Source organism: Pyrgilauda ruficollis, unplaced genomic scaffold (genome assembly GCF_017590135.1).
Source record: "Pyrgilauda ruficollis isolate IOZ18807 unplaced genomic scaffold, ASM1759013v1 scaffold425, whole genome shotgun sequence".
NCBI lineage: Eukaryota > Metazoa > Chordata > Aves > Passeriformes > Passeridae > Pyrgilauda > Pyrgilauda ruficollis.
Window position 1 is genome coordinate 37,412 of NW_024525768.1, and position 20,398 is coordinate 57,809.

The 20,398-nt window shown below is 39.2% G+C and overlaps 2 protein-coding genes across 2 annotated transcripts in view; one reads left to right on the plus strand and one right to left on the minus strand.

Moving 5' to 3' along the window:
* Nucleotides 1-7,602: 7,602 nt before the first annotated feature.
* LOC121359190 (spindlin-3-like) lies at nucleotides 7,603-14,222 on the minus strand. The gene is made up of 3 exons (XM_041477969.1): nucleotides 14,146-14,222; nucleotides 13,164-13,435; nucleotides 7,603-11,339 (listed from the first exon to the last, which is right to left on the minus strand). Exons 1-3 carry the CDS (start codon nucleotides 14,220-14,222, stop codon nucleotides 11,140-11,142), a joined length of 549 nt encoding a protein of 182 aa, XP_041333903.1. The 3' UTR covers nucleotides 7,603-11,139.
* Nucleotides 14,223-19,603: 5,381 nt separating this feature from the next.
* Nucleotides 19,604-20,398, plus strand: part of LOC121359191 — an 8,827-nt gene continuing 8,032 nt past the window's right edge. Inside the window, exon 1 of the mRNA XM_041477970.1 lies at nucleotides 19,604-20,177. The gene's annotated coding sequence lies outside the window, so the exon portion shown is untranslated. The remainder of the gene's footprint in view (nucleotides 20,178-20,398) is intronic.

The window sequence follows — 20,398 nt, forward strand, 5'->3', positions numbered from 1 at the left end:
TTCTGATTAAAATATTTTGTCTGTTATCTATTATTAATTTAATAAATAATGCATTTTTATAAATAGACCTGATCTGCCATCATTAGAACTTGCAGGCCAGAGTGATTCCTTAAATTTAAACTGTTGCCAAAATGAGAGGCTAAGGCAGGGCTTGTCTGAAGCTTCCACCTGACCTGTGACAAGTCTTCTTGGAAGTGCCTCCCTTATTTGTCATCAGGTTTCTGTCCTTGGTATAGTCTTGTTTATGGCTTTCTCCTTTTTGTATTACCCATTTTTTCATTGAAAAAGGTCCTTGACTGGATATCCTTAAAGGAGCAGACACTCACTTCCATATAACCTTGTTTAACTAATCTTAGAATTTTTTTCTTTTCAATAAAGTCTAAAGAAAAGCCTACGTTTACTATGTAGTTTGCATTTTTTTTTTCATTCTCTTGGAACAAACTCTTATACTTAGTTCCCAGTTCAGTAGTTATTGGATCTATATATGATTGTTTTCTTATCATCAGATATTCTGACACAAACAAGTTAGCTTTTCAACCTCAGTTTCTCAGAAAACTGCATGATAATTCACACTTTTTGCTTTATTCTTTCAATATGCCACTAGACAATAAACTGAGTCTCACTAACAAAAGGAGAAATTTGCATGAGGCAGAGCAAATATTTTTTGAAGGCAGCTGTGAGAGACTAAAAGGATTGCTGGCTCAAAATAATTGGTGTGTATGTGTGAGGAAAGGGACAGGTCGTCCTTGCCCTGGTGAGGCAATGCCCTGCTCTGCACACCCAGCCCCTGGGGCCTGTATCCAAGCCCCACAGTGGCCGCCAATCACTGGCACACTGGAAGCAATACTCTACACCCCACCCCTGGAGCCCCAATCCAGGCCCAGAGTAGCCAGATGACTGCAAGTCCCACCTAGGGGAAGGGCCCAGGAAAGCCAAAGGGTATTTAACCCAGGACATGTGGTGAGCACATGGCTTGACCCCACCTCCCCCTGGAATTTCTATTAGCTGAACACTGCTGGAACCAGGAGTGGCAGATATATTTGTTCTTTTCAGTGAGAAACAAGGCCCACTCTTTAAAATTTTTTAAAGTTTGATAAGGGATAAAAGGGACAATATCCAGCACTGGGATGCCTGGCAAACTGCCAGAAGCACACCATTAGCTTAAAATAATTTTCTTATATACTTTTCATTAAATTAGTTAATGCATATTCATTAGGGTTATACATATTCAAACATTCTTGTGTGTTCTTTTACATGTTCTGGGAATTCTTTTAGCTTTGTTTGATCTTCGACCCGTTGAGCAATACTGTAGATTTGATTTTTGGGAGTCGTGTATGATGTCATTTCCTCACAATGTGTATGCCATTTCCTCACAACGGCAGATGGGGAATTATTGATCGCTGCATGGTCAGTGGCAGGAGTCTTTTTCACATTCTTTCTTTCGATGTTATCTGTGTGGTTCCTTCAATGTTATCAAATCATACAGACAGTTTTAGCTATTTCCACAGACTTATCTGAGTTTTCTCACTATTGTCAGCTAGTTACAAAGATAAAAACATTCTGCAAAAGTTAATATTACATAGTCTCTATTTTAATATTTTGCGAAAGCCTAAAGTATAGTATATTTATCACACTAATATATATAAACTACACATGGCCAGTGCATTGGCCGCAAAAGCTGACAAATTATACTATATCCAAAACCAGCTAAAAGTGATTACAAAGTGTACTACATCAAAACTGTTGTGATTAATACTAATCTGCAAAAGCTAATACATAACAGCAAAAGCCAATAACTATATTGCCATTTATAACATTTTCTATATATATTTTATATATATTTTCGCTCTTTCTCTCATTCTCTTTCTTCTTCTAGTTCCCTCTTCTCAGAGTTTTGAGTAACTAAAATTGGATGGACTTGGAGTTTGCTAAGTTGGATGGGCTAATTTAATGCTTTGTGAAGTGTTTTATGTTGACTGAATGCTGCTCTAAACTTTTGCCAAAGTTCTCTGATTTTTTGAAATTGCCAGTAAAGTTTTCTGTTGTTTAGACCCCTTGAGAATATCTTTGTTATGAGTAAGAAAAGTTATCAATTTTTTTAAGTTGCAGAGTTAACAAGTTAAACCAATTGCTGCTAAGTTGAAGTTTTAACTATTTGTTGTTAATAACTTCATGTTGTTAATAGTTTTTCTTTAATTACCTGTTGATGGTTGGAAATCAGCTCAGGTGTCCCCCTGCTACTTCCTGAATGACACCTGAAACTGCGGAGCAGGGGAGGTGACGTCAGAGCTGGTATGCAGATGAGGAAGACCCCTCACCAAATCTTGCAAGAAAAAAACCCTAAAACAACGAGCCATCATGGAATTAAGAGATCTAAGTGATGTCTAAAGGTGAGGAACTTAATCCAGTGTCTGCTAAGATCCTTTTTACCTCTCACCCTAACCTAAAAGGATGTCGGCTAGAAAGAGGACCTCGAATGTCAGACTGAAAAAGGGGAATCTCCTTGTACTCTCTTGAAGATGGAAGCCCCAGTTCTGCCTGCATACCAGCAGACACACCTGCATTCTTCCTCCTCCTCCGTGCCACTCCTGGAAAACAACAACAGCGTTGGCATAACCGCATTAAAAAAGGAGAAAGATCTCCTGCCCTATTTATTTCAGTCTTGACAGTATTTCTTCTATGTGTCTAACTCAGAGTACATGAAAAAGCATAAATCCTTTTAAGAGTCTCGTCAAGCAAGTTTTTTGGGGGCCTTACAGTGGTAAATGTAGAATGGGTGTACAAAACCTGAGATTAGTGAGGATCCCCATAAAGACAGTTTCATCCTTCCCCAATGAAATGTGGGGTAATGTAGCAAAAATAGACGCTTAACTTGCTGTTGACCTATTTCTCAATACTTTTGAGAATGATCTCTGAATAATATATTTTTTGTACTGTTTCACCTATTAACACTGTTTGTTGTTATAGCTTAAAATGTTACTTTGTTTTCTAAATCATTAAATTCATAAACATTTAAGTTAGATACCTGCTTTTCTAAGTTAAAAATGGCTAGAAGTCAGTACTGCAAAACACAATTTATTAGAATCTTTGTGGCGAACACGACAAACCATTCACAGCACAACTCTATTTGTAGATCAAAATGTTCATAAGGATAATTTAAGAAGACATCTCAGAATTCAGTTCAAAAGTGAGTGTATATCACATGTAGATAGTTCTGCAGAATTAAAAATCAGTCCAAACTCTTTGTGTAAAATGCATAAGGATCTTATATCTCCTTATACATATTTAAAGGCTTAGATGCCCTTTCAGAGCTGTCTTCCACACAGGTGTTATTAGATCTCTCCACTCCCCAGAGTGGCTATGTAAATTTCCACTGATTTAACTTGAATGTGCATTTAAAGTAGGATAAGGTGTGCTTTAACTCGTGGTGTTTATCTTAATTTAAGAAAAATATGTCTCTCAAATGTCAGCTCCAAGTGGAACACTGCTGGGGGTTAGGTTTTTCCCTTTTGTTTCTTTTTACTTAGGGAATTTTGTGCCATAAGTGGCTAGGAAACAGTAATGACTGCATACTTAAGAAAAACAAAAGAAGTGGCTGAGCTCAGAGGAGGAGGGCATCTGGCTGCACTTCTCTTATCTGAGGGGCAGAGATACCTCGATAATTGGACTGGTAAAGGACCGGGCTGGGGCAGCTTCTCTCTTTCTCTTTCTTTCTCTCCTCTCTCTCTCGGCTTCGGAAGAGGACGGTTGGAACTGCCGCCTGGGGGAGTGAATTTGCTGGTGCCGCCAGAGCCCAGCCCAGTCCTGTTTCTTCTGACATGGGGTGAGCCTGTGCTTGTGATAACAGTAACTGAACTGGGACGTTATTAACACCTACCTCACTAAAAGAGGGACTTTTCACCATCTGCTCGGTTGCCCGGGATCCTGAGCTCGCCTCTCCCTGCTGTGCTTGGAGCCGGGCTGCCGCTGCCCCGCCCCCACTGCTTCTTCAGCACTGCTCCGAGCTTTCGCTACACCGTAGCCCCTCATCTCCTGCCTGCTGAGATGTCCCGCGGTTCCACCTACAGCCGTGGAGCTTCTGATACATCTCATCCACTGTGAGATACACAGTTGTGTTTCGTGTCAGGTACATACAGGTAGTGTGTGTACTTGTGATTGTGATTTGTGTGGAAACTGATCATGGGACAATTAAAAGATGATATTTCAGCTTGCTGCTTCCAAGAGTCCTGCTGGGGCACCTGGATCAACTGCCCCAGGGGTTTGTGAAACAAGCCTCTTTTCCATCCCTTCTTATCTTGGTCAAGCCGCCATTACCACGTGCTCCTCGAGCTCACTCCAGAGCACCCCCTGTAGCCGCGGGGGAATCATCACACCTGCCCTGGCCACCAGGAGCCACCAGCACTGCTGCAGGCTGTGACCATCACTACACCAAAGGGGAAAGTGCCTGCGGCCGAGAAGGCTGATACTGGGTTTCTGGTTCTATTTGTTGTAACTGCCATAGGTATTGTTGATTGTTTGCCTTGTTATACAAACTAGTAAAGAACTGTTATTCCTATCCTAATACCTTTGACTGAAAGCCCCTTAATTTCAAAATTAAGCCTCTTAATTTCAAAATTATAGTATTTCAGAGGGAAGGGGATTACATATTCCATTCCAAGGAGGCTCCTGCCTTCCTTAGAAGACACCCGTCTTTCAAACCAGGACAGAAACACACTAAAGAAAAAAAAAAAAGAGGGTTGCTCAAACTGAGATGCATATATGTCAGTATTCATTATGAGAGTCAACTTTGAAGAAGGTAGTCTGGTGTATAGACCTGAGTAACAGTGCAACACCAAAAAGCATGGAGATGTTCAAAAAAAGGATTTATATTCAATGGAGTGACTTTCACAAGTAAATTTAAGGATTATTTGGAGAAAAAGGCACCAAAATATATACGTATTTAAATTGTAAGAGTACGAAAGCCATTTACATTTTTTGTTCAACTGAAGTTATGTAAATCGTGACAATGATTAAGAGGGATGTGCAACAGAAAGCAGTAATTAACATCCAAATGGAATAGTTGTGTTAAATATATACCAGCATATTGATACCAGTGGGACCTCATCTACATTGTTGCACACATACTGCTGCTATACTCCAAATCTGGAAGAGGAACTGAGGAATTCAGAGCAGTAAACTAGTAATATGGGTAAAGCCTGAAAAGAATGCTTAGAAGCTTGATAACTTTTCCCAGGCTGTCAATCCTTAAAATCACAGAATGGTTGAGGCTGGAACCTAGTCCACACCTTCCCCCCACCATCCCCAGCAGGGTCATCTGTAGCCAGTTGCTCAGGACCATGTCCAGACAGTTCTTCAAGGAGGGAGACTCCACAACATCTCTGGGCAAAATGTTGCAGCACTCAGTCACCTTTACAGTAAAAAAAATTAGTTTTCTGATGTTGAGATGGAAACTCCTATGTTTTAGCTTGTGCTCATTGGCTCTTGACCTGTCACTAGGCACTACTAAGAAGAGCATGTTTCCCTCTTCATTCCTTCCCATCAGGTATTTGCACGCATTGATGAGAACCTCTCTGAGTCTTCCCCAGGCTAAACACTCCCAGCTCTCTCAGTGTTACCACCTACACCTGACCCCTGGTAATATGGTTAGCATAACTAATGCCATTAGGCAAATAGCCATTCTCTGTGACTCAGCTGGGCACATATCAGTCCCATTTTCCCTCATCAGGCCTTGAAGGTCCTGTGCACTAGGCAGACTTCTCCCCTTTCCTATCAGTCTCCAGGTTCCTGGGTGCCAGGCTAACTACTCTCCTCCTTACTGGCCTTGAAGGTCCCAGGCACGTGGCCAATCAGGTGGTTGTGACCCCGATACAGAACAGGGAAGCTTAGCAGCACACATAGCACTGCCTATAAAATCAAGCAGTTAAGTCTTAAGTGGGACTTGGACTAAAACAGCTGTTGGACAGCAAAACTTGTGATCCTCCAGTGGTCAGGGATGCCTCCAACATCATCTGCTTCTACTGAGGATTTAGTGACTCAAATTCTTTTACATCTTTCAAACCTAGATTATGATTGTTATATTGATATGGAAAGTAATGTATTTAGATTTGACCGGACATGCAGAGGATCCAGGTGATTAGAAGCTATAAGCTAAGCTATGCCTTGAAATTCTGTGCTATGCTACTTATAAAATTGTGCTACACTGATTCTGCTTATTAAAACACCTGTTCTACTCTGATCATACCATTCTATGCTGATCATAAAAGTCTGGTAAAAAAAAAACAACTTTAATTGTAACTACAAATTAGTTTCATCATCATTCTGCCAAGGATTTCCAAATGAACCTGTCTGTCCCCATAAAGCCAGGTGACAGCCTTTTCTCATAAAATAGGTGCTCCAATCCTTTAATCATCTTTGTGACTTTTCACTGGTCTCTCTCCATAATGTCCATGGCTCTTGTACTGGAGGGCCCAAAACTGGACATGGTACTTTAGATGCAGCCTCACCAGTGCTGAGTAAAGGGGAAGGATCACCTTCCTTGACTTTCTGGCAATGACAGCCCAATGCAGCACAGGGTGCTGTTAGCCTTCTTTGCCACAAGGACACATTGCTGGTTCATGTTTAGCTTGGTGTCCACTAGGACACTACAAACATACAGTCCTTTGCTGCAAAGCTGCTTTCCAGTTGGTGAGCTCCCATCATGTACTGGCGCATGCAGTTGTTTTTTCCCAGGTGTGGGACTTAGCACTTTCCCTTGTTGAAATTCATGACGTTCCTGTCAGTCCATTTCTCCAGCCTGTCAAGGTACTTCTCGATGGCAGCACAACCCTCTGGTGTATCAGCCATTCCTGCCAGTTTTGCATCATTTTGCACTTGCTGAGGGTGCACTCTTTCCCACTGTCCAAAGGTGTTGGCAACTTGGTGTCAAAAATATATTTTGGGCTATTCCTAGAAGATGTTTTCCCCCTATAATCAGATTTCAGTATTCAAAATCAAGCTTGGTAATTTACCTTAAACAACATAATTAATTGTTCACTGATTAGTATGAAATACTTTATGTGCCTCAAGGAAATTCACAGCATTGTGCTATTATTCTCTTCACTGCTCATCATGTCTAGTTTTGGATAAATTCTACTTTTTTTTTTTAATTTAGTGAGTAAAATAAAATTTCAATTCTAGTTAAGCCCATTAATTCAAATCAGTCAAATCTATGAGCTAAACACTGACAAACACTTCTACTGTTTCCTGCTTCTTAACTACTGATTACAGTGTAAGCTAGCATGTTCTGGAAATAAGATGCTTCCTCACAGACTTGCATAAACCCCTGAGGAGGAATTTTTTTTTTTGGTGAAATACAATTTAGGCATTATGCTTTACCTCAGTGAAATTCCATCTTACTGACATTCATACTTACATGCGGAAAAAACATTGACTTAGCAAGCAAAACTATTTCATAGGGGAAAGTATTACACCAGCACAAATGGCCCAACTTTAAAATACTAAGCCTTTTAAAATTAAAATACTGTAGAAACTGCTTCTTTGCAGTCTGAAGTCACATCATTTTGCTCACATTTTGCTCATGAGAATAAAATTTAAAGTCATGAGTTGCACATAAAGGATTTATTTTAAATGTTTTAAGGATAGAGTTACATCATAATTATAAAAATTACTTACAGAATTAAGTAACAGATTTAAAGTGTTCATACTTCTAAATGCAAAGAAAATAAAAATAATGAAACCAAGCTTTAAAGATGAAGTCACTACCTAATTTTAAAATGTGAACACGAAGACCTTTAAACTATACACATACCAAGAACCATCCAAATTGCACTAATGATATAAAATACAAAATGTACAACATTTTCAAGGAACCAGAAACTGTTTTTTACCCTAATTATTTTTCCCTGAAGCAACTGTAATTCATTCTATTTGAAGATAAATGCTCCATTTTAAAGAATTAATTTAAAGAAGATGTATACCTATTGTAATAAATAGGATTTTCCCCAAAGTATTTCAGTCTTTATGTAGTCCCACTTAGTTTAGGGTTTGGCATTCAAAAGAAAAAAAATCATTGTTTTACTTATCAATTACGATTTTATTTATTCTTGAACAGAATACATGGTCCCTTCAAATGCTGTATGAGATACAACTGGAAAATTACCTTTCGTTGGAACTATGTTTGCCTCACCAGTGCATTTAATCCTATTAACAACCATTCAAACAGCACAATAAGGAAATTCACGAAAAACTGAACACAAAATAAAAACAGAACAAACCCCAAACCTAAACATTATAACATGCAACTTCCATTTGTTACATTGAATGTTCTAACCTTCTAAGCATGCAAAAAAGGATGATCTGCATTTAAGGTGGGTTTTTTTTCATTTTTAAAAGTTTTCCATGGCAGCTCGACATCATGCACACACAATATACAACAATACTACAGCAGATAAATGAGAGGCCAATAATTTTTATACAAAGATCCATGGCTTGTGTCATCACAAGACCTATGATAAATTTGGAAAGTAATGTTGAGCCCCTAGAACAAGGGACCAACATGTAGTTACTAGGGTAATGCAAGCACTGCATGCAGATCTGAAACATGAGCCTAAAGTAAGCCCAAAACAGATGGCAGGGAGTGGAATAACTCTCAAGTCTCAAAATGGTGGTTTAAGCTATTAAAAAAACCAACCACAAAACCAAAACCGCCCCTCCACACAAACCTTAAGAAAAAAAAAAAAAAAAAGAGATGAGAAGAAAAATCCCATACAACAGACAATGGGGACATCTAAAAACAACCATAAAATTTGACAGCATATACTGTATAGATTATATTCTAATTAGCAAAATATGTGGTGTATTAGAGTGGCTTACATAAAATCCCACAAATGCAAGCCAAATGCTAAAAATGTTCCAGTAGAGCTAAACCTCAAATATTTCAAAACAAACCTTGTTGTTACATCCTTAGATGTAAAGCCCAAAATTCATTGTACTAAGTTATTAGTGTATTTTGTGTGTAATCAATACACTCATTCTTGTGCCACAAATATCAACTTGGGCTCATGGAGCCAGGCTCAGCTTTGAGATTTACATGCAGGACTCTTAAGAGTCAATAGGAAGCACATAACAGATCTGCAGGATGAAAGCAGTGTTGCAAATCTGCTCATTTTGTTCAAAACACAATGAAAATTTACTGACTCAGATACTTGGTGCTTAAAGACTGGATTGAGAAGTTTTGAACTGAAAGACAATAGCCTGCCTTTGGTTGCCCATGATGAAATACAGGACATAATGCAATATAGTAGCAAGGTATAAAGAATTGATACCATATTTATACAGTATTACCATTTAACAGCATAATGAGGCATAAGCCTTAAGGCTAAAGAATGAAATCAGGCAAAAAAAAAAAAAAAAAAAAAAAGACAGAAAAGGACTTAAGCCACTGAGTCTTTGCTATTAAGAATACCCACAATAGAGGTCAGACCCCTGATCTCTCATTAGCAGTATCTCTCCTGCATCCTTCCACTAACATCATCAAGTTGGATATCTATGTATTCCTTCTTTCCATCAATAGCGTTGACTGTATTCACATTCTTCACATACTGTATTTCTGTGAAGCAGTGGTTTGAAGCCTGTAGAGCTCTGTTTCAACATGAAAATTTTGTTGCTGTGCTGATCCTCATTACAATCATGATGCTTTTAAAAGTTGCTATTCTTAAAAAAAACCCAAATACCCTAACCTTGATTTACAACTATCTTGCAAGATTAAAACTGTGAAAGGATTCTGCTGTTGTGGGCTATTTGCATCCACAGTCTAATGCAGATGACTAAACCACTGAGACAGCCTATAGCTCCCATTAGATAGTACACCACTGGCATGCATAACTCTAGTGTTCACAGAATGAAATTCATGTTAATGGCATACCTCAAAGCAAGTACACCACAAAAGGCAACAACAGGTTTAAACTGTAGATTTGTCTGGACACTCCTTACGTGGAAAAGCCAAAAATAGAATACACTGAAATTATGCCTTCTTGAACCAAAATGGTTAAAAACAAAGCAAAGGAATACAGCACAAAACAAAGCAAAGGAATACAGCAGACTGAGGAGAAGGCAACAAATGCTTCTCCTTCTCTAAAGGAGGTCCTCAGTGTAAAAGGACCCCCCTCCCGCATAAACTTGTATTTACTGTGTAAAAGATTAACTAATACTAGCTTTCTAAGTCCACACACAAACATCCAAGTTGCTAGGTTCTGATATTAAATGAGAGACTACTCATTGCCGATGTGTAGTCCAAAGTCTGCTTAAGTAGCATTATATACTGCTAAAATTGTGGCACCAAGCACTTGTATTCTGCTATGAAATGTGTATAACAAAACAGAACACAACATTTAGGATTAATGGCAGCTTTGTTGTGTGTATTTTACTGGTTCCTACAACTTGTAAACATAGGCCCTTAACCTTCATTTTCTAATTAACTGGATATACAGATGAAATAGATTTTTATAGCTTAAAGCCTTTTCACTGAAAGGTGCATATGTCAAACACTTGATATCCTACTGCCCTGTGACTAGTAAAAAAGACACAAGTATTTAATAACTTAATTTGAAACAAAGAGTAGAAACACAGTAAATAGATGTTACATGGGTTAGACACTCACTGCTGCACAAACTGTTTAAACCTTTCAGAAAAGTCACCTCTGTCCCAACCCAGAAAACAAGGACTGCCAGTAGCCAAGAAATTAAATTTAATGTTGCAAAAGAAGACATGTGGAAAATAGCAAACTACACTTGCATGTGGCAGTTGAACAGGCGATGCAAGGTTGAAGAAAAAGTTAATCTAAGAAAAAAATCTAGATTACAATACTAGATTGGCTTCACACAGCTTGAATTTGCAACTGTTCTTTGCTTTTAACTCCCTACCACCCAAATATATTGATTTCCTTCAAGAAAAGGAGCTCTCTTACACAAGATGTGTCATATTCACATAAATTTGTATTATTCAGAACAAAACAGTTGCTGGCAGAGATTGTGGGTTCGCAGGGACATTTAAATTTTCATTCAACTGAAAAACAGTCAAGTCTGTGTCTACAAATTTTACATTTAATAGTTCCACAAATTTGGCAGACATTCATGGTGACGTCTAGGATGTCTTCACCAAATCATAGACATAAATATGGAAATCATCATCAAACTTGATGAAATAGACAGATGGTTTGGCTTCAACTTGATGAATGACCATGCCAGTCCGTTTTGAGCCATCTTCTTTGGCATATTCCACTTGTTTGCCTACCAGGCTGTCTACAACTTCACCTGGTTCTCGTTCTGCAGGAGGTGAATCATCTGTAATATGAAAATACATTGTACTTTGGTAGACAATTATGGATTTTTTTTTTGATATACAAAACTTCAGACTTCTTTATAAGTTAAGAGAGTCACAAGTTCAAAATGCAAAGTATGTCTAAAGTTGTTTAGACAAGCGCCTATTGCCATGCTTCTAGAGTAGTCACAGATTTTATTTTTTTGAGTAATACTGTCTTCACTTTTATGAATTAAAAATTAGCACTTCAATTGGTTAGAAAAGTAAATCTTTTGACATGAAGGTTTACACACCAATTACAAAAAATGTTTGTAGATAATTGAATTTGAGCCCCCAGCAGAACAAGGCACTGAGTATATTTAACAGAAAGGCAGGTGTACTAGAACTCACTATCCAAAATGTCAATGCAAATATGTCATTGCAACAAAACCACATCTTCCAAGCTAAGTGTAACCTCCTTAATCAATAATGCTGTAAAAAGGAGCTTTCAATTTTACACTAGAATGGATACTGTTGAGAAGTTTAATCTTATTATTTGCTTTTCAAGCAAAATCTACCCAGAAGTATCCTTAAATACACAATTCACATTGTCTGTAAAGGACCCAAATTCAGGGAAGGTAGCTCATAGTTTGGAGTGTCTTAGAAACAGAGGTAAGGAATCATAGAATCATAGACTATCCTGAACTGGAAGGGACCCACAATAGATAGGAAAAAAGAACACAAAAAACGTAATTCTTAAATATGAAAAGCATGAGTCTTTTAACTTATTTTTCTAAGAAAGAAGAAAGCAAAGCAGAATTTAAAAAGTAATTACAAGGTATTTCAGGGTGCCAACTCTGAAAGACCTTGCTTTGGTTTTTATACGATCAAAGTCAGTTTTTCCATTAACATTTGTGGTTCTCTCTCAGGCCACAGATAAGTTGCTTTTTGCTAGGCTGGAAAAAATCTAAAACCATAGGATTACTACAGAGATTATGCAAATAAGTGCCACTTGTTTACTCAGCCAGTGCTAGATCTGAAGGAAGACAGTCTGAGAAACTCAATGAATTAATTTAAAATAATATTTATGTAGTGCATTGCCTAATTACTGTTTGGCTATCAAATTAATGATTTACTTTAAAGCCAAAATTGCCTCTCTGTTGGAGAAGCATTTTTGAGGCACAAGACAGAAGTTTTTTCTTTTTTTTTTTATTAGCTAAAATCCCTTGAACACTGATTCTGCAAAAAAATATTTCTAGGAAAAAAAGCCAATAACATTCACTTTAAAAAAGAAAGAAAAAATATTCCTCCTAACCTATTGAATTTTTTCCTGTTTATATGTTTAAACATATGAGAGAAAATGAGTTTTGAAAATATTAGTGCTTCTTTCCTCCAAGAAACTATTCAAAAACTTTCCAAACTGATGATGCTTACCCAAATTAAATTTACCTATTTTACTTAGCCCCAAAACATTATTTTTATAACAACTTCTTCAAAAATATAACTCCTTGATTTGTGACACTTCTATAAGAAAATAACAATGAAAAGATTCTAGTTTGTCCATGTGAAAAAAAAAAAAATCTAAGTGTAATCTCTTCATAACAGTATGCATATCTTTATCAAAATTAGGAATTATAATGGAAAATTATTTTCCAGTATTTATTGCATATTTCACCACTGACTCAAGGAAAATATTTCAGAAATTGTTTAATACAGATATTTTTTCAGTTGTGCTGTAACCTTTGCTAGTTTTGATACTTAAAAAGATACTTCTTTGTCAACTCTCTTTTCCATACATAACCCATAAGCTGTATAATAATACAGAGAGATGCCACTTTTCAGAATAAAAAAGTAACCAGTCTACTTACTGGAATCAGGCATAATGCGAAGATCACCTTCTTTATAGTCATCTAAGAGTTGGTACATATACAACACAGGATCTTTCTCGTAGGTAATATAAAACCATGTGTTCATAATAGGAGCTCGAGCCAAGACCATCCCCCTCCATTCATCTTTTGAGCCTTTCCACTGTGTTACAGGTCCGCTCCCTTCTCTCCAGCCATGCTGTATTCTGCAGCCTACAATGTTTCTTCGTGGCTGAGAAATAGGTTTGCTTGGTCCAACATTGTTTCTATGCTTTCTGTACACAGATACAAACATAACATTAAACAAGTACATACTCAAAATTCTACTCTGGACAAGAGCTGCATGCTTTAAGAAGGCAATATATTGTTATTGTATATTAATATAAGATACATTAATTTATACAGCTTAGTGCACCTTATTCAAATTAGGGTATAAAGAATACTACATTGCTCTGGAAAAAGAAAAAACTCACACTGAAAAGTAGGGGAATACTTTCAATATTTTGTATAAGGTTGCTTTCATAATAGTAGTTCCTAAAACTAGTTTGCTTAAGCCAAAAGAACTATTTTATGCATTGCTACACAGAAAATCAAAAGTAAAACTTACTTGTTAAAACCCTAAATCAGCTCTGAAAGAGCAATGTCACCTAATAGTATATACTTTTGCTACCTTGTTGCTCTCCGCAGAATGGTAAACATAATTCCCTCACCCCAATAGGAAGAATCCAGTGGAAACATGAGTGGTAGTTAATTAAAATTCTTCAGAGCGTTTGTTTTCCCTAACTTGTCTTGTCACCTGAAGGAAATTTCACTTCCCTCTGCACTTACAGGTATCTTTGACTTCAAGTATTTTTAAAAGGCACATGGTAGCAACACCATTTTCTAACATTCCTTTTTAGTACAACACAAGAAAAATTATATGCAAAGGTCACAGCAAGAGAAGTGATACTCTCTAAGCAGATAAAAGTTTAAATATACTTTTTACCCTTCCTCATTTTTGTAATCTAACTTGCACAGGAAGATTGCTTCTGGTGAATGGCAGTTGCTCTGATAAACAGTCATGTAAGCTATTTGACAGTTTCAACCCACTAAAACAGTGTTACACAAGTTTTATTCTATTGAGTTAAACAAACCCAAACAGTAACTTGACATTTGTGAATACAACATATGAAGAAACATGAACATTACAACATTACATTGGCGATAAATGTATATTATCATCTTTATTTTAGCATGTTACAATATGCATATTCATTCCTAGAGTGATACTTAATGGGTTGCCTAATTAAAATTCTTACAAATGTTAGCTAATTCCAAAATAAATGTTTTTATTAATTGCTAGTTATAGTACTCTTCATTTAAATGGCAATATACACATTAGAAGCATGCTTAAGAGCAACATCTAAAAAAAGAAAAATCAGTTGCAGAAAACAACATCCATCCTTAGATTAGTGACAGTGACCAAAGAAAAATGTCTCTAGGAACAATGAAAGATCAAAGAACAACCCATGTATGCTAGAGATCCAAAAGACACAAATAGCAATCTTATCAATGGAGTCTCATAATGAGTCTTAAAAACCAATAAAAACAGTATAAAAAATTACTAATGCTGAAGATGTAATCATAACTCTATTAAAAACAAGATGTATAATTCCTTCAACAGCTTGTCCCACCTCAAGACTTTCATTCTTCATGAAAGTCTTAGCAGAGTTCCACAGTATCTTTTGTCAAATTTAACTTCTGTGATGATTTAACCTGATTAAGGAGGTCAGTCTGCATTTACAATTTATCTTGTCAAAGTTAGTATTATAGAAATGCTAATCTCTTCCAGTTAAGAGGAGCTCCTTTGCAGAGTTGGTTCTATTTTTCCACAAAAACTTGAACATATGTTCAAATACTCATTCTTGCTCAAGTCTTACTTTAAAAACAATTATAATAGTCTCTGAAAAGTTTTATTCCGAATAAATGAGATGAGAGATCTGGTTCTTGGGCACAATGAAAATTACTTTATTTTGCATGAAATTAATCTATTGAATTTTAATGAATTGCAATTCCATTATTCCATTTTAAGGCATCCTCACAGAATAAAACCAACTGTTACTGAAGCTAAAAAGTTAAAGTTTAAAAAGGTAAAATAATACTGTTAATGTTTAACCACACAGTTAATTTCACTTTCTGCTTATAAATCATAACATTTAAATTTGCACAATTAAGTGAAAAGCTTCAGTCACTTTAAAAAAAAAAAAGACAAAAAAAGCTACACAATGCAGTTCAATTTGGTCACTACCTTTTAAAACACATTGGACAGAGCAAAAAGCATCATAAATGCAATTACAAATCAAGGAGCAGCTAGGTATACTTGCAGTTCAAGTTTTCCTTTGAAGGCTGGTACTACTGGACAGCCACTCATTGTCATTTGTATCGCTATTTGTTATAGCAGGAAATAATTATTTTCAAACAAATAAATTGCCAAAGAAGAACTATTTTTGTTTGCTACTGAACATGTCATAAGAAAGAAAACAGATTTCTAATTGACTACAAACAACAGAAGAAGGATCAGCCTTTAAAAATCATTTACATCCAATTCTTCTACCCCCTATGGACATCTTTCATTAAATCAGGTTGCTCAAAGCCCCATCCAAACTGACCATGAACATTTTTCAATGATGGGGAATCCACAGCTTCTCTGGGAAACCTGTTCCAGTGCCTCACAACCCTCATCATAGGAAATTTCTTCCTTATGTCAAATCTAAACCTACCCTCTTTCAGTTTAAAACCATTGCCCTTAGTTCTGTCAATACAGACCCTAGTAAAAAGTTTCTTTGTCTTTTCATAAGCCCCTTTTATATATTAAAAAGCAGCAATAAGGTCCCCCCAGAGCCTTCTCTTCTCCAGGCTGAACAACCTCAACTCTCTCAGCCTGTCATCCTAGGAGAGGTGTTTCAGTCCTCTGATTTCATTTTCATGGTCCTCCTCTGGACCCACTCCAACAGGTCCACATCTTTCTTGTAATGGGGACCTCAGAGCTGGATGCAGTACTCCAGGTGGGGTCTCATTAGACCAGAGGGGCAGAATCACCTCTCCTGTCCTGCTGGCCACGCTTCTTTGATTCAGCCTAGGATACAATTGGCTTTCTGGGCCACAAGCACACATTGCCAGCTCATGTTCAATTTTTCATACACCAGTACCCTCAAATCCTTCTCTGCAGGGCTGCTCTCAATCCATTCATCCCCCAGTCTGTATTGATACTGGGGATTGCCCTGACCCAGGTACAGCACCTTGTACTTGGCCTTGTTGAACTTTATGAGGCTCACATGGACTGAGCCTTTTAAGGTCCCTCTGGATGGCATCCCTTCCCACAAGTGAATCAACTGCTCTGCTCATCTTGGTATCATCTGTAAACTTGCTGCAGGTGCACTCAATCCCACTGTCTATCAAAGAATCACAGAATTGTTTGGGTCGGAAGGGGACCTTGAAGATCATCTAGTTCCAACCCCCCTGCCATGGGCAATGACACCTTCAACTAGACTGTGTTGTACATAGACCCATCCAACCTGGCCTTGAACACCTCCAGGGATGGGGCATCCACAACTTCTCTGGGCAAACTGTTCCAGTTCCTCACCATACACCCAGTAAAGAATTTATTCCTAATATCTAATCTAAACCTACTCTCAATTTAACACATTCCCCCTTGTCATGTCACTACATGCTCTTGTAAATAGTCTTGTCCCATCTTACCTGCAAGTTCCCTTCAGGTACTAGAAGGCTGAAATTAGGTCACCCAAAAGCCTTCTCTTCTCCAGGGTGAATAATCCCAATTCTCCCAGCCTTTCCTTGTAGAAGAGGTGCTCCATCCCTCTAATCATCTTTGTGGCCTTGTCTAGACTTGCTCCAACAGGTCAGTGTCTTTCCTGTGCTTGGGATCCCAGAGCTGGATGCAGCACTGCAGGTGGAGTCTCACAAGAGCTGAGTAGAGGGGCAGAATCACCTCCCTTCATCTACTGGCCGCACTTCTTTTGATGCAGCCCAGGATACGATTGGCTTTCTGGGCTGCCAGTGCATGTGGCCAGCTCATGTCCAGCCTCTCATCCACCAGCACTCCCAAGTCCTTCTCTGCAGGGCTGCTCTCAATCTGTTCATCCCCCAGCCTGTATTGATACTGGGGTTTGCCCTGACCCAGGTACAGCACCTTGTACTTGGTCATGTTAAACCTCATGAGATTCCCATGAGCCCCTTTCTTGAGCCTGTCTAGGTCCCTCTGGATAGCATCCCATCCTTCAGGTGTGTCAACAGCACTATGTTGTTGATAAGCATAATGAACACTACTGGTCCCAGTATGGACCCTTAAGGGACACCACTCATTATTGGTATCTACTTGGACATTGAGCTGTTGACTTTGAATGCATCTATTAGCCAATTCCTTATCCATGTAACAGTCCATCTATCAAACCCATGTCTTTCCAATTTAGAGGAAGGAATAAGTCCACAACAGATAACATCAGTTGCTCTTCCCTTGTCCACTGATGCAGTCACCCCATCACAGAAGACCACTAGATTAGTCAGGCATGACTTGCCCTTGCTGAAGCCATGTTGGCTGTCTCTAATCACCTCCCTGTTTTCCATATGTTTAAATATGTCTTCCAGGCAGATATGTTCCATGATCTTACCAGGCATAGAGGTAAGACTGACTGGTCAGTAGTTCCCCGGGAACTCTGCACTACCCTTTCCAAAAATGGGTGTGTAATAACCATGACCAGTATACTTCCATATAAGATAATAGTCAACTTTCTCCAACCTCTTTTTATATCAATAGTATGTTGTTTCTGTGATAAGCACAGGAACACATAAGTATGTAAATTTTGAGATGGTATAATGAGAAAATCCAAAATGTTTTCCTTCTGTTTTATTAGAATTATCCTTAAAATTTCACAAAGTTTTGTTCCTAAAGACTGGAATAACATTTCAAAGCCTTAGACATCCAAAATTTAAGTCGTCATATGTCACAGCTAGTCTGTGGCTGAGCAATTAATTTGGTTACAGACAGAGACCTCAAGCAATCACGTTCCATCTTAAGCTGCAGACATCTCACTGGTCAGGAAACTGGGAGGTGTTAAGAGTGGACCAATGAGCATTATAGACTGGGATGTTTCAAACCCCCTATATAAGGCTGGGTTCAAAGAATAAAGCTCTCTCTCTTGCCACATGGACCTTGAGTGTGTGTCGTCTCTGTCTCCGACCCACCCCTCCATGTTACAGTCACACATACATAAAACACACAGAGCCAGAAAAAACAAATAACACTAAGTCCTGAAAACAATTCCTGATGCTTCAGTTATGCACTCATTGTAAAAGGCTCTTCAATTCCACTAAGTTTCAGATCCTGTTATTTCAAAGAAATTATAGAATCATTTAGGTTGGAAAAGACCTTTAAGATCATTGAGTTCACCTTCAAACCTAACACTGCCAAGTCCACCACTAAACCACGTCCCTAAGCAACACATCTACACATCTTTTCAATACCTCCAAGGATGCTGACTCCAACACTTCCCTGGGCATTCTGTTCCAATGCTTGAAAACCCTTTCAGTGAAAATATTTTTCCTAATATCCATTTTAAACCTCTGCTGGCTCAACTATTGCTTGTTATTTTGGAGAAAAGACCAATACCCACATCACTACAACCTCTTTTCAGGTAGCTGTAGAGAGCTATAAGGTCCCTCTGAGCCTCCTTTTCTCCAGGCTAAAGAGCCCCAGTTCCCTCAGCTGCTCCCCCTAAGACTTGTGCTCTTGACACTTCCCCAGCTTTTTTGCCCTTCCCTGGACACACTCCAACACCTCAACGTGTTTTTTGTAGTGAGGTGCCCAAAACTGAACAGTGCTTGAGGTGCAGCCTCACCAGTGCAGAGTACAAGGGGACAATCACTTCCCTAGTCCTGCTGGCAACACTATTGCTGATATAAGCTAGGACGCCATTGGCCTTCTTGGCCACCTGGGCACATGCTGGCTCATGTTCAGCTGACTGCCAACCAACCCTCCTGTTGCGGTGTGATGTAATGGTTTGCCTCAGATACGCTGGGTTTCTCCCTGAAGATTCCTTCTCCAGGTGTGTCAATCACCTCTCCTTTCCCCACCCTGACCCCTGCTAAGTACTGTCTATCAATCCTGGAATTCCAGAAGGGCGTTGAGTAATTGGGCAGATTCAAAAGATGCCCTCCACCCCTGGGGGGGGCTGCATTGGGCCATCCAGGTGTCCTTTGTCCCTTAAGACCTCCTCTCCCTTACCTGGTTGGTGATCCCCTGATTCCTTCCCTCCCTCCTCCCCCAGGTAAAAGGGCGAGCAAACAAAGCGGTCAGGAGTTCTGTTGGAGCTGTTGCTAGATTCAGGGACCTGCAGGCCAGAATAAAATCTCTGGATTGAAACCCTCCATCAGAACCGACTCCTTCCTTCACCATCGCCTTAAAGCTTCTCTGGAACAGGGAAGCCTGAGGAGCGACCCTCTATGAGAAGAAGCTCCATTCCACCGCCACCAAATCTCCAGCATGCCTGGACTTGTCACTACATGCCCAGCTGCAACTCACAGCTAGCCAAAAGTGTCACTGGGGTGAAACACCACAGTTACCACTATTTGGTTTGGCAGCAGGGGCCAGACAACTAAGGCACGTCCCATTCAGCAATATTGGTAATTCCAATATTTTGGCGCCCATATGTGCAGCTGGTCCGATCCTGCAGCCACGAGGGGACACTCCGGAGCTCTCAGAGCCTCAGAAGACCACGGAGAGACTTTAAGGCAGCTTGGCGTCCACTGGCAAAGCTGTGACAGCATAGCTCTCCAGCAGAGACTTTGGGATTTATGACATAAAAGCCTCGGGGACGTCCTGCGCCTCTGGGAAGCACAGCTCCTTTTTAGTGAGCAGACCTTCCGAGCGGGGAGAATAGGGTAGCTCCTCCAGCCCTGAGGAGTCCTATTCAGGTGTAGAGAAGACCCCGCCGGACCACAGCACCAATCACAACGATTTGGGTGAGTATCTCCGCGCCAAAGGGGGATGGGGAGCTCAAAAACAGTCTCTGAGGAGAGACTTGTTCTTTTTCGCTCTTATTCAGAGCATGGAAAGGCTGTGCAGCCCCACAGGGACAGCAGCGATAACATGCTAGTTTTAGCCACAGATGGCACAGCTCTGCCGTTTTTAGAACCCGCGCGTCAGCAGCTCAGAGGGAGCGGGGGGGGGGGGGGGGGGGCCC